General features: G+C 35.4%; 1 protein-coding gene across 1 annotated transcript in view; it reads left to right on the forward strand.

Moving 5' to 3' along the window:
• Positions 1-655: 655 nt before the first annotated feature.
• LOC146141425 (uncharacterized) overlaps positions 656-25976 on the forward strand; it is a 28401-nt gene continuing 3080 nt past the window's right edge. Inside the window, exons 1-26 of the mRNA XM_083390109.1 lie at positions 656-673; positions 1652-1729; positions 2083-2203; positions 2878-3024; positions 3716-3875; positions 4298-4422; positions 4767-4867; positions 5209-5329; positions 5761-5877; positions 6873-7016; positions 7712-7864; positions 8687-8851; positions 10023-10135; positions 10860-10948; positions 11319-11440; positions 11638-11790; positions 12175-12408; positions 12982-13143; positions 14159-14271; positions 20466-20565; positions 21429-21560; positions 22175-22378; positions 23242-23293; positions 23662-23825; positions 24628-24743; positions 25436-25648. Coding sequence (XP_083246235.1) covers positions 656-673; positions 1652-1729; positions 2083-2203; positions 2878-3024; positions 3716-3875; positions 4298-4422; positions 4767-4867; positions 5209-5329; positions 5761-5877; positions 6873-7016; positions 7712-7864; positions 8687-8851; positions 10023-10135; positions 10860-10948; positions 11319-11440; positions 11638-11790; positions 12175-12408; positions 12982-13143; positions 14159-14271; positions 20466-20565; positions 21429-21560; positions 22175-22378; positions 23242-23293; positions 23662-23825; positions 24628-24743; positions 25436-25648 — 3417 coding nt within the window. The remainder of the gene's footprint in view (positions 674-1651; positions 1730-2082; positions 2204-2877; positions 3025-3715; positions 3876-4297; positions 4423-4766; positions 4868-5208; positions 5330-5760; positions 5878-6872; positions 7017-7711; positions 7865-8686; positions 8852-10022; positions 10136-10859; positions 10949-11318; positions 11441-11637; positions 11791-12174; positions 12409-12981; positions 13144-14158; positions 14272-20465; positions 20566-21428; positions 21561-22174; positions 22379-23241; positions 23294-23661; positions 23826-24627; positions 24744-25435; positions 25649-25976) is intronic.

Here is a 25976-nt window from a genome sequence, read left to right on the forward strand (position 1 = left end):
CAACGGGCAAGCAATTATTTTACGTCTAAAATTGAGGTAAATTACCCAATTTTACGATTTTTTCAAATTAACCAACTTAGAATTAATGTAAGTCATTTGTCTAAAAGACTAAAGACAAGTCAAGTTATCGAAAAAGTAACATAAGTGCACTCAAGTCAAGTCACTGCTTCAGCAATCAACATTGTAAACCACCGCATGCTTATAATTTTAGTTATAAACTTAGCTATTTAGCTGATAGATTGTTAAAAATAATGTTTGGACGATTAAATTGGTGAAACCACACAGCGTAAGTTAGAAAGAAGCAAAGTTAAGGTAATTTACCTCAACATTTTAAAATGTTTGGCTGTGCCACTTATTTAGCATTTGCTTTGTACATCACACGTTTTATGGAAGTACATAATTACAATCAAACAAAAAAAAAATCAAAAATTGAGGCACTAAAAAAATGCAGGACAAAAGATCAGTTTATTCAATTCAATATTTGAAAGATAGTTTTCTAGTTTTTGCATTTTTATGTTTGTTTTCCTGCCTCAAAAGTCATTTATTTGGCCGAACAAATTATGCCTTTGCAGGTCAACAAATAGAAAGGGGAAAATGTTTTACATTATTACCCAGCAATATTTGGTTGCAAGGACTCTGTTTAATTAAAATATCTATGTCTATGAAGAACAAAGTGAGTTTCATTTAAACGCCCTTGTTGCCCAAATGACCAGTAGTCCTGCCACTTCAACTTTGTGAAACCATCAGCATGAAATAGTAGTTAGTTAGACTTTGCTAGTTATATAGCTGTAGCTGATAGTAATGGCTCGTTTAAAAAAAATGTAGAAAATTATTTTGTAAAATAATTTGGATGTTCAAGGGCTAGTTTATTTGCATGAGCCTAAAATAATATTTAGTTTTAAAATTGAAACTTTCCAAAATAAACTTCTTTTAGGTTGTTAAAAGCACAAATGTAAACAAATTAGATTAGCTTATTGTAACTCTTATTTTAAACCATTGGTTCCATTGGTTTAAAAGGCAGGGGTCTGCATTTTCCATTTTATTTTGCCTATAATCTTGCAAGTCACCAAGTATAAGTAAATGTAGGGGTGATGCTAGATTAGTCAAATATTGAAAAGAATGTTTCATAAAACAGTAATATGCTTTCAATATTATTGTTGTTTTTTTAGGGCTTGCAAATGTTGAAACACTGCTAGTTTTTTTATTTTTCCTGTTTTATAGAAAAATAAACGTGCAGAAAACTCATAAATCCCTTTGTGTTTTTATTTAACAGCAACAAGTCAGTTTAAACTTAACTATTTGGCTGTGTGTTAATAACTCCGATATTATCAGATGTGTATTAATTGTTGGTAACATCATAATAATTAGAAAGGGTCATGAACTGCAACCTAATATTGGGTCGCCTACCATTTTTTTGAGAAAAACTGGCACAACTTAAAAAGTCACCTAAAAGTTTGTCAACAACAAAATTAGAAATATTGAATAATTATACATTTCTAAACATAGCATGTCACAATTTTTCAATTTTGAACGTCCTATTTTGGATGAATTAATTACCTACAGTTTAAAGATTTTTGTGTGCCAAAGTTAAGTTTTCCATACTGACTTCTTATGTTCGTTTGTTTAATCATTGATGACGTAACAATTGCAGATACAGCGCATTATGCCGTTGGCTTACCTGAGCTACACAAAGATCAACCAGACTCGAATAAGAAACGGGAATGCGAAGGTAAAAATGTTTTTAGTTTTAATCTTTGTTGCCACATTGTGAGTTGGAAACAGTTTGTTTAGATATAAAAACTATATTGGCTTCTATGAGAAAATCGTTAGTATTTAGAAACACAAAAAATACAATTAAATGCAATGAAAGTACAAGGCAAATGCTTTTCAAATGAAAAAAAATTAATTTTTTTGCAGTTTTGTTCTCGTCTTGGATGTTCAACTATAAGTAACAAGGCAGACTCTTTAATTCTTAAATAAAATTGTATGTTTTTTTGTCAAATTTTTTAAATTAGAAATCTGAAATCACGTTGTTGAGATAATTATAAGGTTATTTTACTCCCTAATATTTTGTCATTCCAGATCTATTATGACCTCAGCTTTAAGACAAGCGTAAATATGACGAAACAAAAGATCCAGAACCAATTCGGACTTAGCTGGGTGAAGAAGGCGACGAGTTTTGTCAGCAGAGTCAAAGTTTACGGTGAGTGACCTTGAAAGGTGACTTTGAAAGGTGACCTAGGAAAGTGACTTTGGAAAGTGACCTTCAAAAGTAAGCTTGAAAAGTGACCTTTAAAGGTGACCTTGAAATGTGAACCTGAAATGTGACTTTGAAATGTGACCTTGAAAAGTGACCTTGGAATATGACCCTGAAATGTGACCTTAAAAGGTGACCTTAAAAAGTAGGACAAGGAATATTTAGAAATTAAAAATTAGTTAAATCTTAGAAAGTGTTTTAAACTAAATCAATTCATGATAAACTAATACTTTTAAATTACATTCTGGTTTATTTAATGTGTATCTTCAAATCGTAAAACATGTAATTCCTTGAAAAGTGACTTGAAAGATGACGTTTACCTCTTTCTAACAGGTTTAACCGTAAAACCGCTTGAAAACACGCACGTAGTAATGGAATAATAAGTGATTTAAATTTGATGGAAACGGGAAGAAATCACTCTTTCAGGGTGAAAGTTGGAGAAATAATTTAAAACCGGCTCAATCATATTTCAAAATTAATTGTTTATTGTTTTACTCAAAATCACATCTAATAGTAACGGTATTAGTTCGCAGAACGCGTGTCAAGCGGGATGCCTCACTGAAACCAATTTTCGCGCCATTTTTGAATTTCAAACCGTTTTTATTATTCCAGACCTGCAGAGTTGCCCGGGCACGTGTTCGCCGCGCGCCAGTTGCCATGCCGACGGGGGCACGTACCGTTGTACCGTTGTGAGTGTAAAGAGGGTCTGATCGATGTTGGGGCGATGGGCTACAAGTTTCCGGGGATCGACTGTCAGCCAAACACAGGTGGGTGATAGAGGTGAATCTGGGGCAAAATTAGGTACAAATAAGGTAAAATGGGGTAAAAATTGGTAAAACGGGTAAGAAAGCCAAACACAGGTGGGTGAATCTTTAGAATGGGTGAAGATGAGTAAAAATAAGTTGAAATGGTAAAAAGGGGTGACCAAGTGGTAAAAATAGTTGAAATGGGTGAAAATAGGTTACGTAGGTAAAAACTGGTGTAAAAATTTTGTTAAAACAGGGTAAGAATTAGTTAAAATAAAGATAAAATGGGTGAAAATGAGTTAAAATGGGTTAAAATGGGTGAAAATTAGTTAAAATGGGCTCTTGATCAGCTTGTGTATTTTACTTTTGATGACGTTTAGTTTAAGTGGGCGTGGCAAAGGCGGGGCTGTGGCTGTGAAAGAATTAGACGCCGAGGTTGCAGAAAACAACACTGCTCAGTTTTGAAAAACCTGGAAGAAATACCTTTTGACGTTTAAATTTCACCTTTCTGTTTGTTTGGTAATGACGTCATTGGTATCGGATAAAATCGCGACACTTTTTGTCCAAAATATCGGGTATCGGAACAAAACGTCGTCAATTATCGGACATTCTTAGTTACAACTCATTCTTGGCATCTATTCACAAATTCCCCTGATGTAACATTATAAGGTAAAACCCCTACCTGTGATTCCCCTCGTTTATTACGTCACAGAGGCTCCCCGCCAGGTGAAGGTTGACGTCACGGGCCCGAACAGCGCGATGTTGACCTTCAGACGACCTTTAAAGAAGAGCGGAAGCCTCACGGGATTCAACTTCGAATGGAGAAGTTTGTCGGGGTCCGATCCACCTAGTGGCGAAAGCGAGATGACAAGGTGATTGTGACGTCATCATAAAGTCATATTTGTTCGGGTTTATATTATAGAATTTTTACTATTTCGATTTTACCCACAGTGATTCGTCTTTCTTATTTTAACCTGTAGTAACCCCACCTCGACCCTTTTAACCTGTGGTAACCCCACTCTATTGATTTAACCTGTAGTAACCTTACCTTATTCTTCTAAACTGTAGTAACCTCTCTTTATTCATTTTAACCCGCAGTAACCCATAATAAATATTTAAACCTGTAGCAACCTTGAAGTAACCTTTTAACCTGTAGTAACCCACGACCCGTTTTAACCCTTATTAACCCCACTATTCTTTTTAACCCTTATTAACCCCACTATGTGTCATAACCATTATTAACCCCACTAATCACTTTAACCCTTATTAACCCCACTATTCGTTTTAACCCCAGGTCGAGTTTCCTGAACAAGCACGAGATCGACGGCTTGCCGAGTAACTCGGTTGTCGAGTTTCGAGTTCGAGCGATCACAACTCTTAAACCTGGGGTCTGGTCAGCTTGGAAGCGAGTAACTACACGTGAGTTCGACTTTAACTTCAACGAGTAAAATATTATTATCTACTCAACTCTTAATAGAATAACAAAAAATAATAACGCCGAAGTAAATTTTAACATAAAAAACCCATAAATAACTGCCTTAAACTGTTTTTAATTTTTGTTTTTTTACATTTCTATTGAATCGGCCATATTTTTATGCCCAAAGTCTACTTTTCGTAATAATTGATGAAGCATTTGACATCCCAGCAGCATAACATAACGATAACAGCATACACACTAAGTGGAAATATCAAGCTATTTCCTTCAAAATTTTCTGCACAATTTGCCAATGTTTTGCTACATTTCAATTTTTTATATTTCTCAGTTGCTTACACGTATGACGTCACGTTTCGTTTTATCCTTGATGACGCAATCACCGATTACCAAGCTCGGCAAGAAGTAGCTCACCAGAAGATCAACGCTTACGTAAGTGTGACGTAATCATTACTCAATTTCAATGAAAGTATGAAAATCATTATATTCGATAAAATCTACATATTTCGATGTTGTTTGGCGATAGGTATTCAACATTTATACATGTTTGTTTTGAGATTGTCAATTACAAAACAAACATAGAGATGTCGGTTTTATTTATTGTTTGATACTTTTATTTGCTTTTCGGCCACTGGATTTAATGAAGGTTCTGCTGTAAGTTTTTTTATTAAATTTCATAATTAATAACTCGCCGTCCCATTTAGTCGCTTTTTGACGTAATCGTTACGTAAGTTGACAAAAAATCACTGTGACGTAACACCACATTAACTCAGATCACCCGAAAACTCCGATCGGTTCGCAAAATTGACGTCATCCAGCATTACGTCATTCGATCTGACTTCACCGGCGATGGAAGAGTTAAAGTTGTTCTCAGAGTCAATACGTCACCCCCAGGTACGCAACCTACGTATTGTATGACGTCACTAACTAAATCTACCCCTATTTATGGAATGACGTAAAGCGTCATCCAGGCATTATATGACGTAATCAATTAAAACGTCATCTACGTATAATATCACGTCACACCAACTAAATTGTCGCCCTGTATGTCATCTAAGCATATTATGACGTCAATAACTAAAATGTCATCTACGTACAATACAACGTCACCGACTCAAAGTTTATATAATATGACGTCACCAGTTAGTACGTCACTTCTAAATGCTATGACGTCAAATTAGAGCTTTATATGCGAAAAATAATGACGTCATTATCACGTTTTTGTAACATGACATCGCCACGTAAAATATGTGTTAAAAATGACGTCAAATTTTACCCTCTCTATTGATGACGTCATAATTTTTCTTTCCTCATGATTATCATAGGTGCGAAGCAGAACGGAGAGGATTTGATGAATTTGCTCCAGAAGGAGTTTGAGAAAATGTTGCGGACTTTTGACCCAAGTTTGGGGCAAATCGACGGATCTTCTGTTCTGGTTGTTGGTGAGTGTTTGTGGATATTTCAATCATAAGTCTCAATTTTGTGTATTGTAGACGAGTTAACATTATGTAAGGGAACATTTCAAGCAGCAGGTTTAATTCTTAGATCAGACTAGATTTTTGTTTTAACATTTTACATTTGTTACAATCACTAACCTTTATTCCTGAAAATAGCATTTTGTTTCGTTTTTTTATTTATTTATTTTTTTTTGATGTTTTTTATGCAAAATATTGCTTAGAATGAAATGATTTTACCGATTTTAAAGATTTAATGTTTTTTTGATGCCAATACTGCGACTGGGATTTGACCTGCTATTTATTGGAAATGACTTGACTTGGACTTAAAGTTTAAAAAAAATTACTTGCCTTGACTTAAGTGAAGTAAAAACGATTTGCTTTCAATATGTTGCGTTTTGTTAATTTTTGAGTTGAGCTATTGCTTATCATCATACGAGTTTACCAATTTTTAAAGTTTAATGTTTGATTTTGTATCATTGTCTTGACTTAAGTTGACTTTCACTAATAATGGCTCGGCTGGACTTTTGATTGAGTTTTGGCCAGATTTACCAATTTTATTATTTTAACGTTTTCTTTTTATATCAATACATTACTTGGAACTGATTAATATTAGCTTGGCTGGGACTTGTCCTGTTACTTTTTGAAAAATACCTGATCTGGACTTTAATTAGTTTACAAATGACTTGACTAGGCCTAGAGAATTTTTCAAAATGACTTGTTTACATACCGGTACTGCACTTGTTCAAAATACATTTTGTAGTTGAAAACCACAAGAACTAGCATTCATACCAAATAAATCTAACATATTTACTGTGTTTGGATGTTGACGACTTCAAATGTATTGACTTGGAATTAAATGATTTGCAAATGATTCGACTGGGAGTTGAATTAGTTTCAAATCACTTGAATTGCATTTTATTGATTTGGGGTCTTAGATGTGTTCAACACAGTTGATAATTTACCATATTAACTTTGTTTAGATGTTGATGAGTGTGGAACAGTGTTGGACGATTGTAATGGAAACAGGTGTGTTAACGACATCGGAACTTTCGAATGCAAATGCCCACATGGAAATGCAGATGTTAGCAAGGACTATTACCTACTGCCTGGGAGGGAATGCCTGCGTAAGTATGGGGCTTAACACAGGATGAACTTATTTAATGCCAGCGGCGCGTCGTTAGCCAAAAAAGGAATAAAAAAATTTGTTTAAATCAAAAAGGGTAATTTGGAAACATCTGATAAATTATTTTGAAACATTTTTGAAATTTATTTTGGGCATTTTAAAAACTTTTGAAACATTTAATTTTATTTCTTATCAAACTAAAAAAGCGAAGATACTCTAATTTTATTTCCATTCAAATTAGAAAAACTTAAATTCTTATCAATTTACAAATACTAAAATGCTATAATTTTATTTCTAACTAAATTAAAAAATTACTAAAATGCTCTGTTGCTGCCAGGCATTGTATCAATTGAAAATTTTTCGTCCGGAAAATATTTTTTATTAAATACGCCGACGTTTTGAAACGCCCCGAAGAAGGCTTTTTATTCTTTTAGCTACATCTAATATAATTGGCCGAAAGACATTTTTACCATTGACTAATTTTAGGTTGGGTACACTATGCACGGTTCTGTAATGTAGCTTGATAATGAATTGCAAAGCCAAAAAGGTCGAATAGATCGACATCATCTTGATTAGGACGTTTCGATACGAGCTTCTATCATCATCAGTTAATGTGACTAATTCTAATTGTAATACAATTTTGAAAATAAACCATTCTAGTAGCCCAATACTCACTCTACCGACCTCTGGTGTTAGGTTTCGACCCTCCCCCAAACCTGGTGGTTTCCCTCCAAGACCCCCGGACCATCAGGCTTAATTGGGGCATTTCCCCCGATATGCAGAAAGAACGACTGAAGTTTTGGTTCGTGGTTGAACATCGCATCAAGAACAACAAAACATCTACAAAAAGTAAGTTGAACGTAAATAAGAATAAAAAAATGACCCAATTTTAAAAAAAAATGCGAAATAAACATAAAATTGGAATAAAAGGTTATTTTATCTTTGAAAATCAGATGAACAACAACAAATCATCTGCAAAAAGTAAGTGTTTTGTTAAAAAGGCAAGTAATTTAAAACAACAGCCTAAAAGCGCAAGTTTTTATATTTTTGTTTGTAAACAAGTACCACTGTTGTAAAGAAATGATTGTAAAATGGCTTAAATTGCAGTAAACTTGTTAATAAAACAAATTAATTCCTAGTCAAGTCGTTTAAAAAATAACGTAAATCGAAGAAAGGGTATTTTCAACGAAAAAAGGTCCCATTCCAAGTCTTAATGACGCCAGTCTACCTCAAGTCACAGCGTTAGCATCAAAAGTTAATACTAAACTTCTAAAAATGGTGAACACATTACATTCGGGAGAATATTTCTCAAAGAAAGCACAACAAACGAATAGCTACCTAGTTAAAACTTATGACATTTACTTTTTGGCTTAAATAACCTAACTACTCAAAAGTATTCATTTAAGAACCTTTATATACGTAGAATCATCTTTATAACTGACTTAAGTCAAGTCAAGTCAATTTGCGCCAATTGCTTCGGTCAGGTGTAGTCTTTTTCCAAACTACTTAAGTCAAGTTAAGTCATTTCGCAAAATACTTGTGACTAACTTAAGCCCTTACAACAGTTATAATTATTTAAAGTGTTCAAAAAGACTTTGTCCAAAAGACAAGATCATTTTGGTCATTTTTCATGTCCCAAGGTCAAAGTTGTCACGTTATTTATGTCCCAAGGTCAAAAGGTCGTGATGACCCCTTCCATGAACTTCACACGTCACGGTTTTGTGATGAGCGCAGTGATCCGTGACCTGCTCATGAACGTCGAGTATGAATGCAGAGTTGCGGCCGCCAACAACAATGGCGCCGGGATGTTCTCACAATGGATGACAATCACCACAAGTATGACGTCATAATAGGAACATTTTAAGGGCATTGTGTACTTGTTTCGTTATTTCGATTTGTTTTCACAATGGGTCGCGATCGCTACAAGTATGACGTCATAGTGGGGACACAAAATGACATTGTGACCAGACTTGGACAACTAGATTTATTTTGGCTTTTTTAAATTAGATTAGAATTACCGAATTTTTCAAAACCAAAATTTAACTAGAATTTTATTTATTATTTACATCCAATTACTTTAATCGCAAATTATTCTTATAAGAATGTAAATGGTAAATTTTTGCGTGCTAATTTTTATATGTTTAAGCATGGGCGTAAGCTTTCAAAATGTAAAAATCACCTACAAATCGTTCCGACCAAAGATGCCGTTGGACAAAGTAACTTTTTACTAAAATCCTTATTAGATTAGAACTAGAATTGGACAACACAAGAACTTCACGAATTAGATTCGAATTATCCGCATTTTGCTCTAATTCATTGACTAGAATTATCAAATGGTGAAAATAACGGCCCAAATAGACGTGAAAAGCGACATGCTTTATTGTTCAAACGTTTCGGCAAATGCTCATGCCATCATCAGTGATAGTTACACCCGTTTATATACACTTTAGTCGCACAAAGGAATGATATACCATTAAACTATTTTCCCCATTAAACTTATGAACAAATCCGTATATAGTGTTCCATAGAATTATCTAGTTGTTCAATTCTAATTGTGACTTTTTTAATTGTTTGTCAGGCATTATAACTTTGTTTGTTGTGACACCAGGCAACTTCTTATATGACGTCATAGTCGTGACAAAAAAGGGCATTGTGACGTCATGAAAGTCGTATTCGTCGTTGCATAACAATAACTTGCATCATGACGTCTAAATCGCGTTAATTCCGTGATTATTCAACAAACACTCAAAGTTATATTTTATTCGTGATTGCCGAAGAAAGTTTAATTTTACGAAAATTTAGTATTGAACAAAATATCTAAAAAACGTCAATTAAAGGGTGATTTACTGACGGTTTGGTGTTATGACGAAATCGCGTTTTGCAAAAGTACTTTTCAACACTCGTCATCACAGTCACTATTTTAACGTAATAATGGTCACTATGTAATGTACCCTTTGTGCATTTATTTGCAAGACAATATATTTAGCTTTTGCTTTTTTCCCACCAGGCAACATTATATACCAGGTCAAGTTGAACTTGACTTCCGTCGTTTTCAACCAAGAAATAACACAACCCAGCCACAGGAGGGCGCTAAAGCTCGCCACCCAAGTCAGAAAATTGGTGAGGGTTTGTTTGTAACAACTATAGTAGCTAGTGGTGACTAATTCAGTGTTTCTCAACTCTTTTTTCGAGGCGAATTTAATAATATACTTAAGTATAACAGGAAAGCTTTGGCCCAATTCTATTCACTGGACTTTTTAAAGCTTGATGACAGTCGCATTTATAAAGTCAATTTCAATAAATATGGGCCAAGTCTTTGTATTGATTTCGGCTTTTTCCTAAAGTTTGGAGAAGTCAGAATCAATCTAAATAATCCAAAGTGTACAGTATATCTTTTAATTTGGTGAAAGTTTTGATAAACGTCAGCTTAGTAAAATTAGATATATATATATATAGCGTTCGTAAGTATATGTGAGTTTAACTTAAGTATTTTTGAGTTTACCTTAAGTATGTGTGAGTTTAACTTGAGTATTTGTGAGTTTAACTTAAGTATTTGGAGTTAACCTTAAGTATGTGTGAGTTAACTTAAGTATTTTTGAGTTTAACTTAAGTATTTGTAAAGGTTTAACTTAAGTATGTGTGAGTTAACTTAGGTATGTGTGAGTTTAACTTAAGTATGTGTGAGTTTACTTTAAGGATTTTTGAGTTTAACTTTAAGCATATGTGAGTTTAACTCAAGTATTTGCAAGTTTAACTTAAGTATTTGTAAGTTTACCTTAAGGATTTTTGAGTTTAACTTTAGAATATGTGAGTTTAACTTAAGTCTCAACGCTTTTATTCACAGATGGACGACATTTTACGAAACCACCTTCCCAATTATATGGCAACTGGTGACGTCAGGTTCGGGCCAGGGGTGCAGGACAGGACTTTCGCGTAAGTGCGAGGGGGGGGAGTTCTTCCAACTTTTTTTTAATTTATTACAGTTTTAAATAAATAAAAGCACTTTAACTGAAGATGATCCAAGTGCGTATCGTAACGTCCTAATCAAGATGATTTCGATCTATTCAAACTTTTTGTGGTTAAAATTTGTTATTAAGCTCAAATAAAAACTAAATAAAAAATCTTATTTTGAACTAATTCGCGAACATTTTTAGCACTATTTTATTTCAAATTGGTATTTCACGACTCAATTTTTGGAGGACTAAACAAGGGTCTTAAGAAGTCCATTTTGAAAAACACAAATTGGCTCCAAATTCAAACCAAAACACGCCATTACTATTGTTGTGGTATTGTTACGTCACAGATACGCGAACCTGTTTTTCGACGGAAAAAACATTGATCTGAACCAGATAAGTCACGTGTTCAAGCACTCAGCCGTGCATGACGAGGACATGACACTCGATCTATCATCTGTTGTCGTCACAGGTGCCTTATTACATCACTATCGGTTGTATACATATGGTGTTACGTCACTATGACCTATATGCATGTAATGTAATTTACTATCAAGGTATTACTGTGCTATGACGTCACTATGACTTGTATGCATGTAGTGTTACGCCACTATGACTTTTCGTAACTTTATGATTTTTTTTTCACTGTTTATTTTTTTTTTTATTAAGATTTCGATGAGTGCAATACAACGTGGGCGGACTGTTCTGCGCATGCGCAGTGCGTCAACGCGCAGCCTGGCTTTAAATGTAGCTGTAATGAGGGCTACGTGGACCGGAGTGAACATAAGAACATGAAGAAGGGAAGAATTTGCGTCACTCCTGGTAAGAATGGGGTAATGTGACGTAATACTAGCCATTATGCTTTTGCTGACAGGCACATTCAAAATCGTTTGTTTTAAAAAAACTATTCAAATAACAAAGATTTTGGGTACACTATACACGGATCTGTAATGTAGCTTGATAATAAATTGCAAAGCCAAAATGGTTAATTTTACATTTTATTTTTTTTATTTTTGACCACAACTTTGCCTGCAGAGTTCCTGACAACCACAATCTGTTTAAAACAACTTTCCAATTTTTAAGAATTTTCAACTTTAAAAAAAATAAAAATAAAATAACTACCGATTTTGGCGTTACAATTTTTTTGTTTACATAAGTTAAATTTTAGTTGTTCCTCTTTATTTACCCAACAAAATTTTCCCGCAGAGTCCCTAACAACCACCACGTCATCACCCACCAGCGTCAGCGTTGCTAGGGGCGTCACTGGCGTCACAATGTCGACCCGCCCCCCAACAACCGCCCCTCCCCCGCTTCCTGGGGTCGAGGTTTACGGAACCGCGATTTCGCCGACTCAAATCAAACTCACGTGGAAGCGGCTGGCGACACCTAGCGGTGGAAGCAAGGCCGATTTAAACTACGTTTTTCAATATCGAGTCAGAAGTGAGTTTGAATCAAAGTTAATGTCTGAGATTTAAAATATTGAACCTTGAACTAATTTTTTATCAAGTTTAAATTTCGAATCACAGGTGAGATTGAGGTGGTGACAAATAAATTGACGTCATGTAACAAGTAGAGGTTTGGATGCGAGCCCAACCAACTCACCAATCGCGTTTGCCTAAAATCCCCACCAATTGAAATTCCATTCCTCAGCAATTAATTCAACATTCCCGCCAATTGAAATTTTGGACAAATTACCCATTCGTAGCTTGATAATGAATTTCAAAGCCAAACCGTTCGAGTAAATCGACATCATCTTGATAAAACGTTTCGATACGAACTTGTATCACAATCAGTTAATGTGTAGTCGTATTTCCAAGTATTTTAACAAGTTATCTTAAGAAGTCATAGCCTTTGCCTGAAAGCCTCACCAATTTACATCCTTTATCATTTTTGATCTTGCAGACTCTGGGGATTGGATACGAGCCACATCTATATTCAATAACATGTTATAAAACTGATCTTCGCTTAAAATCCTCCCCAATTGTAGTTCTAACTCATTCTTTGATCTTGTAGACTCTGAGGATTGGATGCGAGCGACCTCCGCATCTTCCCTGAGCTACCTCATCATCGGAGGACTGATCCCCAACCTCCAATACGAGATAAGGATCGCAGAACAGAAGAAACAAGCCTCCAAACCGCACACCTCGTTCAGCTACCCTGTCAGGGTCAGGACATGTGAGTGTGACGTCATAATGCTGAGACAATCAAGTGAATTCAAAACATGCAAAAAAATTAGGAGGTTAAGCTGATAGGTTTAAGTGATGTTAAAGCTATAGGATTTGAACCTAATGCGTTCCTTTATCTACCACTTTTGAGTGTGACGTCGTAATGGAAAGTATTCAAACGATAACAACATTACTTTTAGTGAATTTAAACGATAGCAAAACGAAATATTTTTAGTTAAGGCTGGGCTTTAGTTTTGGATTTATTGTGAAATTCAAAACTCACATACCATTCAGCTTACTCGTGAGATTCAGCCTGTGAGTATGACGTCATAATGCAGAGACAATAGAAGTTATTTAAATAAAAACAAATCCAGGGTGTTGTAAGCTTAATTTATAAACGTAATTATTTGTTTTTAAGTTTAAGACATGAAGCACTACTTTATAATACTGAGACAATGGAATAACTTTTATAATACTGAGACAATGGAATAAAAGAAAACAGAGCAAGGATGCTAGTTTTAACGTTGTTGCAACTATTTCACGAACCTGGTTTACAAAACAAATTAAGGCATATTGTAATTGTCCACAGATTGCATTTTTTTTTTAATTTAGCCAAAATCACTAAATGAATTTTATTTTGATAATAAATGCCAAAAAGGTAGAGTAGATCGACATCATCTTGATTAAGACGTTTCGATACGAGCTTGTATGATATTTAATTAATGTGGCTAAGAAGCAATTCAAGCATCACTTATAAAAGTTGGGATGCAGTTGTTGTCAGTCTGAGTTTCTCTAGTTAGAGCATTATTTAGCACCTTCAGGTGTTGAACAGGTGAAGCTGTGGTGAGCTCGTATCGAAACGTCTTAAATACAAAAAACAAAACAAAAAAGAAGATGTTTTCGATCTACTCGACCAATTGGCTTTGCAATTTATTATCAAGCTGCATTACAGGTCCGTGCATATATTTCCGTAAAGTTAGGTTGAGGCCGCAGCCTTAAAAATCTTTGAATTCATATTTTATCAGCCGTCAAAGCATTTCGACTATACTTGCACCTTCCCACTGTTGCGTCACCAGGAGTGACGTCACCGATTACGTCAAAGCATGCGCAGCAAGTGAGAAATATCGTCGCTAAATACGTGAGTATTAATGTTTTCAAATTATTGTTAGTATTTCATCATTACCAGAGGCGAAACTAAGATTTTGGTATCAGGGAGATTAAATTTTGGAAATGACGTCATAAAGCTACATCATATGGTGACGTCATGATAAGAAACACTAAGAAAGGTCGAACTCGTGCGCAAGTGTGCAACTGAAATTTGGTCTAAATATATTACTTGAGAAAATGCGTTTATTTGCTTTAAATTGATAAAGTGTTGAATTTATTAGGACGCGCGACGCCTTAAGCATAAGATCATTAACCGAGCATTGCTTGATATAATGGCCTTTACCAATCAAATTTGGAAAAAATAAGTTTTGAGGGCAGTGGCATATACCAACTATTCAATGCTTGATGCTATTGTGTTGTAGGTGTCCCGCATATACCAACTATTCAATGCTTGATGTTGTTGTGTTGTAGGTGTCCCGTATATACCAACTATTCAATGCTTGATGCTATTGTGTTGTAGGTGTCCCGCATATACCAACTATTCAATGCTTGATGTTATTGTGTTGTAGGTGTCCCGCATATACCAACTATTCAATGCTTGATGTTGTTGTGTTGTAGGTGTCCCGCATATACCAACTATTCAATGCTTGATGCTATTGTGTTGTAGGTGTCCCGTATATACCAACTATTCAATGCTTGATGTTGTTGTGTTGTAGGTGTCCCGCATATACCAACTATTCAATGCTTGATGTTGTTGTGTTGTAGGTGTCCCGCATATACCAACTATTCAATGCTTGATGTTGTTGTGTTGTAGGTGTCCCGCATAAATACCAACTATTCAATGCTTGATGCTATTGTGTTCTAGGTGTCCCGTATATACCAACTATTCAATGCTTGATGTTATTGTGTTGTAGGTGTCCCGCATAAATACCAACTTTTCAATGCTTGATGTTATTGTGTTGTAGGTGTCCCGCATAAATACCAACTATTCAATGCTTGATGTTATTGTGTTGTAGGTGTCCCGTATATACCAACTATTCAATGCTTGATGTTATTGTGTTGTAGGTGTCCCGCATATATACCAACTATTCAATGCTTGATGTTATTGTGTTGTAGGTGTCCCGCATAAATACCAACTATTCAATGCTTGATGTTGTTGTGTTGTAGGTGTCCCGCATATACCAACTATTCAATGCTTGATGTTGTTGTGTTGTAGGTGTCCCGCATATACCAACTATTCAATGCTTGATGTTATTGTGTTGTAGGTGTCCCGCATATATACCAACTATTCAATGCTTGATGTTGTTGTGTTGTAGGTGTCCCGCATATATACCAACTATTCAATGCTTGATGTTATTGTGTTGTAGGTGTCCCGCATATACCAACTATTCAATGCTTGATGTTATTGTGTTGTAGGTGTCCCGCATATACCAACTATTCAATGCTTGATGTTATTGTGTTGTAGGTGTCCCGTATATACCAACTATTCAATGCTTGATGTTATTGTGTTGTAGGTGTCCCGCATATACCAACTATTCAATGCTTGATGTTATTGTGTTGTAGGTGTCCCGCATATACCAACTATTCAATGCTTGATGTTGTTGTGTTGTAGGTGTCCCGTATATACCAACTATTCAATGCTTGATGTTGTTGTGTTGTAGGTGTCCCGCATATACCAACTATTCAATGCTTGATGTTATTGTGTTGTAGGTGTCCCGTATATACCAACTATTCAATGCTTGATGTTATTGTGTTGTAGGTGTCCCGTATATACCAACTATTCAATGCTTGATGTTGTTGTGTTGTAGGTGTCCCGCATATATACCAACTATTCAATGCTTGATGTTATTGTGTTGTAGGTGTCCCGTATATACCAACTATTCAATGCTTGATGTTATTGTGTTGTAGGTGTCCCGTATATACCAACTATTCAATGCTTGATGTTATTGTGTTGTAGGTGTCCCGTATATACCAACTATTCAATGCTTGATGTTGTTGTGTTGTAGGTGTCCCGCATATATACCAACTATTCAATGCTTGATGTTATTGTGTTGTAGGTGTCCCGTATATACCAACTATTCAATGCTTGATGCTATTGTGTTGTAGGTGTCCCGCATATATACCAACAATTCAATGCTTGATGTTGTTGTGTTGTAGGTGTCCCGTATATACCAACTATTCAATGCTTGATGCTATTGTGTTGTAGGTGTCCCGTATATACCAACTATTCAATGCTTGATGTTGTTGTGTTGTAGGTGTCCCGCATATACCAACTATTCAATGCTTGATGTTATTGTGTTGTAGGTGTCCCGTATATACCAACTATTCAATGCTTGATGTTATTGTGTTGTAGGTGTCCCGTATATACCAACTATTCAATGCTTGATGTTGTTGTGTTGTAGGTGTCCCGCATATATACCAACTATTCAATGCTTGATGTTATTGTGTTGTAGGTGTCCCGTATATACCAACTATTCAATGCTTGATGTTATTGTGTTGTAGGTGTCCCGTATATACCAACTATTCAATGCTTGATGTTGTTGTGTTGTAGGTGTCCCGCATATATACCAACTATTCAATGCTTGATGTTATTGTGTTGTAGGTGTCCCGTATATACCAACTATTCAATGCTTGATGTTATTGTGTTGTAGGTGTCCCGCATATACCAACTATTCAATGCTTGATGTTGTTGTGTTGTAGGTGTCCCGTATATACCAACTATTCAATGCTTGATGTTGTTGTGTTGTAGGTGTCCCGCATATACCAACTATTCAATGCTTGATGTTATTGTGTTGTAGGTGTCCCGTATATACCAACTATTCAATGCTTGATGTTATTGTGTTGTAGGTGTCCCGTATATACCAACTATTCAATGCTTGATGTTGTTGTGTTGTAGGTGTCCCGCATATATACCAACTATTCAATGCTTGATGTTATTGTGTTGTAGGTGTCCCGTATATACCAACTATTCAATGCTTGATGCTATTGTGTTGTAGGTGTCCCGCATATATACCAACAATTCAATGCTTGATGTTGTTGTGTTGTAGGTGTCCCGTATATACCAACTATTCAATGCTTGATGCTATTGTGTTGTAGGTGTCCCGTATATACCAACTATTCAATGCTTGATGTTGTTGTGTTGTAGGTGTCCCGCATATACCAACTATTCAATGCTTGATGTTATTGTGTTGTAGGTGTCCCGTATATACCAACTATTCAATGCTTGATGTTATTGTGTTGTAGGTGTCCCGTATATACCAACTATTCAATGCTTGATGTTGTTGTGTTGTAGGTGTCCCGCATATATACCAACTATTCAATGCTTGATGTTGTTGTGTTGTAGGTGTCCCGTATATACCAACTATTCAATGCTTGATGTTATTGTGTTGTAGGTGTCCCGTATATACCAACTATTCAATGCTTGATGTTGTTGTGTTGTAGGTGTCCCGCATATATACCAACTATTCAATGCTTGATGTTATTGTGTTGTAGGTGTCCCGTATATACCAACTATTCAATGCTTGATGCTATTGTGTTGTAGGTGTCCCGCATATATACCAACAATTCAATGCTTGATGCTATTGTGTTGTAGGTGTCCCGTATATATACCAACTATTCAATGCTTGATGTTGTTGTGTTGTAGGTGTCCCGCATATATACCAACTATTCAATGCTTGATGTTGTTGTGTTGTAGGTGTCCCGCATATATACCAACTATTCAATGCTTGATGTTATTGTGTTGTAGGTGTCCCGTATATACCAACTATTCAATGCTTGATGTTATTGTGTTGTAGGTGTCCCGTATATACCAACTATTCAATGCTTGATGTTGTTGTGTTGTAGGTGTCCCGCATATACCAACTATTCAATGCTTGATGTTATTGTGTTGTAGGTGTCCCGTATATACCAACTATTCAATGCTTGATGCTATTGTGTTGTAGGTGTCCCGCATATATACCAACAATTCAATGCTTGATGTTATTGTGTTGTAGGTGTCCCGTATATATACCAACTATTCAATGCTTGATGTTGTTGTGTTGTAGGTGTCCCGCATATATACCAACTATTCAATGCTTGATGTTGTTGTGTTGTAGGTGTCCCGCATATATACCAACTATTCAATGCTTGATGTTGTTGTGTTGTAGGTGTCCCGCATATATACCAACTATTCAATGCTTGATGTTATTGTGTTGTAGGTGTCCCGTATATACCAACTATTCAATGCTTGATGTTATTGTGTTGTAGGTGTCCCGTATATACCAACTATTCAATGCTTGATGTTGTTGTGTTGTAGGTGTCCCGCATATATACCAACTATTCAATGCTTGATGTTATTGTGTTGTAGGTGTCCCGTATATACCAACTATTCAATGCTTGATGCTATTGTGTTGTAGGTGTCCCGCATATATACCAACAATTCAATGCTTGATGCTATTGTGTTGTAGGTGTCCCGTATATATACCAACTATTCAATGCTTGATGTTGTTGTGTTGTAGGTGTCCCGCATATATACCAACTATTCAATGCTTGATGTTGTTGTGTTGTAGGTGTCCCGCATATACCAACTATTCAATGCTTGATGTTGTTGTGTTGTAGGTGTCCCGCATATACCAACTATTCAATGCTCGATGTTGTTGTGTTGTAGGTGTCCCGCATATACCAACTATTCAATGCTCGATGCTATTGTGTTGTAGGTGTCCCGCATATATACCAACTATTCAATGCTTGATGTTATTGTGTTGTAGGTGTCCCGCATATACCAACTATTCAATGCTTGATGTTGTTGTGTTGTAGGTGTCCCGCATATACCAACTATTCAATGCTTGATGCTATTGTGTTGTAGGTGTCCCGCATATACCAACTATTCAATGCTTGATGTTGTTGTGTTGTAGGTGTCCCGCATATACCAACTATTCAATGCTTGATGCTATTGTGTTGTAGGTGTCCCGCATATACCAACTATTCAATGCTTGATGCTATTGTGTTGTAGGTGTCCCGCATATACCAACTATTCAATGCTTGATGCTATTGTGTTGCAGGTGTCCCGCATATATACCAACTATTCAATGCTTGATGCTATTGTGTTGTAGGTGTCCCGTATATACCAACTATTCAATGCTTGATGCTATTGTGTTGCAGGTGTCCCGTATATACCAACTATTCAATGCTTGATGCTATTGTGTTGCAGGTGTCCCGTATATACCAACTATTCAATGCTTGATGTTATTGTGTTGTAGGTGTCCCGCATATATACCAACTATTCAATGCTTGATGCTATTGTGTTGCAGGTGTCCCGTATATACCAACTATTCAATGCTTGATGCTATTGTGTTGCAGGTGTCCCGTATATACCAACTATTCAATGCTTGATGCTATTGTGTTGTAGGTGTCCCGTATATACCAACTATTCAATGCTTGATGTTATTGTGTTGTAGGTGTCCCGCATATACCAACTATTCAATGCTTGATGCTATTGTGTTGTAGGTGTCCCGTATATACCAACTATTCAATGCTTGATGCTATTGTGTTGTAGGTGTCCCGTATATACCAACTATTCAATGCTTGATGTTATTGTGTTGTAGGTGTCACGTATATACCAACTATTCAATGCTTGATGTTATTGTGTTGCAGGTGTCCCGTATATACCAACTATTCAATGCTTGATGCTATTGTGTTGTAGGTGTCCCGTATATACCAACTATTCAATGCTTGATGCTATTGTGTTGCAGGTGTCCCGTATATACCAACTATTCAATGCTTGATGTTATTGTGTTGCAGGTGTCCCGTATATACCAACTATTCAATGCTTGATGCTATTGTGTTGTAGGTGTCCCGCATATACCAACTATTCAATGCTTGATGCTATTGTGTTGTAGGTGTCCCGTATATATACCAACTATTCAATGCTTGATGTTGTTGTGTTGTAGGTGTCCCGTATATACCAACTATTCAATGCTTGATGTTATTGTGTTGCAGGTGTCCCGTATATACCAACTATTCAATGCTTGATGCTATTGTGTTGTAGGTGTCCCGTATATACCAACTATTCAATGCTTGATGTTATTGTGTTGCAGGTGTCCCGTATATACCAACTATTCAATGCTTGATGCTATTGTGTTGTAGGTGTCCCGCATATATACCAACTATTCAATGCTTGATGCTATTGTGTTGTAGGTGTCCCGCATATATACCAACTATTCAATGCTTGATGTTATTGTGTTGCAGGTGTCCCGCATATATACCAGCACAGATGTACAACTGAAATATCCAGGAGTTAAATACGGTTCAGCTGGAGAAGCAAGTTTATTGCCAAGTCCCGATCAAGGTATTGAACAAGACATTTATATTTCAAGTGTTTAATGATAAATTATGGTAAACGCTTTTCACGATTTTAATGCAATTTGTGGTTAAATAGTGCCACGTATAAAATTCAAGTCATTTGCCGAAACATTTGTAATTTTTACACTGATGATGGCATGACGTATTGCCGAGACGTTTTTAAACAGAAAAATGTCGATTCGAATTTACTCAAACTTTTGGCGTTTTTTGTTTTCCCAACCAAATCTTTGTTAGCTGCTGTATCATTTTAAACACTAGTAATAGGCTATACTTGATGAGATTTACGTGATATAAGTGAGAATCATCAATGACCCCTTAAAATACTTTGCCAATGTAAGTCGACATCATACTTATTTTTTGTGTAAATTATGGATATTTTTTCATTTTATCTAAGACAGTTTTCTCAATCAATGGATGGCGGTTTGATTTAGTTTGGGTTGCCTACTGCAGTAGCTCACATGGTTGGGTTTATTGAGATTGGTTCTATGCAAGATTTCTTCAAAATTAGAGAAAACTGTGGTTGTAATACAAAGACATGGCTCATGTTGATTGTTTTGTTCGCTTTAAGTTCAGTAACTAGAATTGCGTCGCCAACGATTCGCTGTTATACTTATGTTTAGTTTTTGGACCGCCAAGAAAAAAGTTGAGAAACAGTGATATATATAATGTCAAGTTGCGCCTAAACTTTTCTTTTCAAAACCTAATCAATTAAATATTTCAATGAAAACCTCTGTTTCAAACCAAGATATGTTAAAGTATAAACTTTGATAAAAAATAATTAAAGAAAAACACTTTTAGAGGACTATGTTCTCCCAAATACTCAAGTGTAATTTAATGTTACGTTTTCAGGAAGCATTGCGTCGGTTCCAATATACTTTACACTTAAGAGCACCACAAACGAAAAAACTCTGCGAAGTGCTTACTTTAAAGGCGAAGAGAAAGAAGGCATGAATTATCCGGTTATTTTCATGATGCTCAAAGGTTGGTCTTTTTCAAAAAAAAAAGGTTGGTCTTTTACAAAAACATGTTTTTATTTAAAATTTTTACACCAACTTGAAAAGTTTTATTGTTTCAATTAAAAAAAATTTAGTAATTTTTCAAAATTGAGTGTTGTTTGCACCAAATTTTTTTAATTTTTCACTTGAGTCCCAAGCAAAGCGTTTGTAACAGTGATTTTGCCTAGACTGTTGCAAAAACAAAATTATACAGCGTGCTTTATGGCAATTTGCTGGAATAATGTTTTGTATTTCGCTTGGTAGGTACGTTTCAAATCAATAATGTAGTCAATTTGTTAAGCTGTTAACTTTGCTAATTGCATTAAAGATCACCATTATTTGGCCAGTTATTTTAGCAGGCTACAATCATAATGGAGACAATAAACAGCTGATTAATCACGTGACTTTGCAAACAATAGGCTCAACGCAGCCATAGTACAAACGCAATTTCACGCCCAGCTCTGCTCTGCTCAACTGTAAACAGGAATAGCAAATAAAAACAAAAGTTTGGCCGAAAGATTAATCTTTTTATTTTTTTTAAGCTAATACAAGTTGTTGTTTTTCAATTCTTTTTCATTAAAACCTAACGGTTTTTCCCAGATTTGAACGAGTGCGTTTCGAAGATGAACGACTGCGCAATCGGAGCTACCTGTACCAACCAAGTAGGATCTTACAGATGCGAGTGTAGGGAGAACTTCCTGGAGGCAGGGAGGACATATTTTCTCCTCAGAGGACGACACTGCGTGGAGCTAGAGACCGAAAGACCACCCCTGACAACACCAGCCGTTCTGGGGGGCAATTTCGGTAAGATAGGGGCGAAATTTAATATTTTAAATGAATTTCGAGGGGTCGCCGGATAAAATATCCAACCTTTATATGTTTTTAATAAATCTTTCTTTATAAATTTTTTTGGCGTTAATTTTATGCACCTTATACTATTTTTTAGTTTATGAAAATATGCTAAGATGAAAATATTCCAAGGCAAAAGTGACCTTGTTGTTCTAAACCGATTTTTAGTGTCTCGGGCCTCCCCTGACAACAACGGCTGTTTTGGGGGGGTAATATTGGTAGGACAGGGCAAAAATTGATATTTTAAGGGGATTTTGGGTGGATCACCGGGTTTAAAGGTCAAACATGTTTTTTTTATTCATTAATTTTTTGTTTATAATTTTTGTTCTAATTTTATTATAATATTTGTAGAAGAGGGGAGAAATTTAATATTTTAAGGGGATTTTAGGGGGGTTGCTTGGTTAAAAAGTAAAGCATTTTTAATTGTCATATTTTTTTTTTTAATTCATGCACATTTTTATGTTTTTAATGCTCATCCCCTTTCGATAGAAACATCTATTAAAAATAGGGTGAAAATTGCGTTGTAGGGAGGCGTCGTTTATTGGGTTAAATGGTCTTTTTCAGAGGCCAAAGGAGAAAAAATATAAATTTTGGGCGCGGATTTCATTCACTTTAACGTGTATTTTAAGAATATTGGTAGGATAGGCGCAAAATGTAGATTCTTGTCTGGGACCACCCCTTGAAACATTTTTTGAGGTTCATTCTTAGATTTTAAATGCTTCAATGTACAGTATGTAGCTAGAATCCTGTAATATTTAGGTTACTAAAAACAATTTATTTTCTCGGAAATATTATTTATATATATATTTTTTTCTCAGGCTTTACAACTGCTCGCAACATATTTGCACCAATCTCAACTACAAGAAAAACGTAAGTTGATTAGCAAGTAGTACACCTCAAGGTTAGAAAAACTACTAGCCCGTAGTGAGGTTCGAACTCACGACCTCGGTCATACCGGGATGTGCTACCAACTGAGCTACACAGACTCAGAGATAAGCAAGTCGAGAAACAACCATAGGACAATTCTTGATACACACACATTGTGTCAACTGTGATATAAAATACGTACCGTGATCGTTGGTCAAAAAGCAGCTTCAGAAGGGCAAGATCACAGTTGCAAATACATTTGTATGTGTATAGCTTTCATTGATTGATTAACAAGCTATTGCAGTACAAGAGCATCATAGCGACGTGCCTTAAAAAGTTTTTTAAACTGCTTTTTTTACTCACATTTCCAGAAAAAGTTTCACGAATTTCCAAAAAACAACACAGCGACCCTTTGCTGCCACTACACGGACGCCGTCACGGACCGCGATTCCGAAGAAAAAGAAGAAACCCATCATTATGACGTCATCAGACCAGTGCCCCCTTGGGCAAAGATTAATCAGGGGGGATTGCAAAGGTAAATTGGTAAAAATGCCAATAAATATAAATCATCCGACAAATTGTTTTTTTATTAAATGTGTTGATGTTCAGATGACCTATTAAGACAATATTTATCAGGGCAATGATATTGCAAGTTAGCAATAATAAAAATATATATATATATATATCTACGTAGATAGATATACAATCAAGTGTCATTTATTATTGTCCGTTCGTATAAACTGGTTGTTCTAAGTAAGACAAACTAAATTCGTATTTTAGCATTTGGTATCTAAACCGCTAATTTTTATTTTTTAGCCGAAACTATTTTTAACCGAAATGGTAAAATCAATAAAATTAAGTAAAATAATCAAGTTGGTTTTCGTATAACCTAATTGATTGTGAATACATGATTGAAACTGGAGTCAACTTTTTTCATCTAAAGAGCGAATACTGTTGGACCCAAAACTGTTTTAATGCAAACACAGACACAAACAAGCATACATTTATAATAAAACACAAACACAAATATATAGTAAAGTCTGGTGATTGTAAAAAAAGCAAAACGCTGTGTTTTAGCTGTGAAAAAATATTTACACCACAACAAGCAAACAAACAGACTAACAAAAACACAGCAACAAAAAAGCAAACGCAAACACCAAAACAAACAAAAATTGACAAGAACATGCACACAAACAAAAAGACAAACAAACAAGAATGCGAAAGTTTTTGGTTATTTTTTTTTGTTACTTGACTAAAGGCGTTCAAAGGTCGATTCAGTTTTCCTTCTCCTAATAAACATTTAAAGAAAATACAAGTTTTTATATGTTACGTCACAGAGGTCCTATTGTTCTCAAGTGACGTCACAATCACGAAGACGTCGGGCGTCAACGTTTCTCAAGCAAACTTGCAAGGCGATGGGGAAGCCCCAATGAAGAGAATCGTCAAAGCAGCGGTAAGCGATTGTGACGTAACAAAAAGAATGCATCTTTCAAATTGTGTCACCCTAGGTACGTTTGTTATTAGGCCGGGGTTCTTAAACTTTATTCAACCTGGACCACTTCAAAAAAATTTGGTTTGCGTGGACCAAGATCATCATAAAAAATTAAAAATGACGTCATAAATTGCAGAGAATAGTCAAAGCGGCGGTGAGCGATTGTGACGTAACACAAATAATGCATCATTTAAACTGTGCCAGCTTGTAATACGCTTTACCGATACAGGGATCCTGAAACTTTGTTTAATTCGGGCCTTTATAACAAAATTGGTTTGCGTTGAGCAAGATCATCATGAAATTTGTAGATATTACGTCATAAATTGACGTCATAAAGCAAGTAGACTTAAAAAAACTGCTGTTTTCGGTTCAAATAGTTTAAAAACATCATGAAGCAACTAACAGTGTGCACTCAAGTTTAAAGTTTACGAAACGTTGGTTAAAATAACCAGATGGACTGTTTCGATTATTAGGAGTGATTGGTAACAACGGTCCATATACAGTCATTATATGTCTAACTACAACCTCCAACCATTATGCTCAAAAATTTGAATAAAATTATTAACTAATTTATTGTTTATACGTTGGTTAAGAGTTACAATTGGAGCTGATTTAATAAATGTTTATAAAGTTTTATTCGTTTTTTATTTCAGCTTGATTCACTTTTTGGTTCGATTTTGGGAAACAACGATTTTGGTGAAACTAAAATCAAGTCACTCAAAAAAGTGGGAAGTACACTTCTCGCGTCGTCCTTTGTTATAATACAATCGGATAACAATGGGGCGCGATCGAAGCGGCAAATATTCAACCTTGACGACTTCGACTTTGACGATGACGTAGTTACGAATGACGTCATAAAACAACAGGTAGGTTAAACGGTAAATGTGTTGTTTCGAGTCGTGGTTAATTTTATTTTGTTAAAAATTCAAAATTATATTTTCCTAATGGTAAATAACTGAATAACTTTGATTACGTGAAAATACGTTTAAAACATGAATATAAAACAAGTGGTTAAAGTTTCGATTCGTTATTTGTTTGTTTATATTTTTACAATTTCGAGTAAAAGTTTAAATTGTTGTTGCAAAATTTTTGTAATTTTAAGATTTTTCATTTTTCGAATTTGTTTTAGATCGGCTATGTCTTCCCATACTCTACGAATTTTTTTTTTTTTGCGTATTAAAAAATTCTTCGCAA

The sequence above is a fragment of the Ascidiella aspersa genome, chromosome 5 (assembly GCF_963924565.1).
Source record: "Ascidiella aspersa chromosome 5, kaAscAspe10.2, whole genome shotgun sequence".
Classification (NCBI taxonomy): Eukaryota; Metazoa; Chordata; class Ascidiacea; order Phlebobranchia; family Ascidiidae; genus Ascidiella; species Ascidiella aspersa.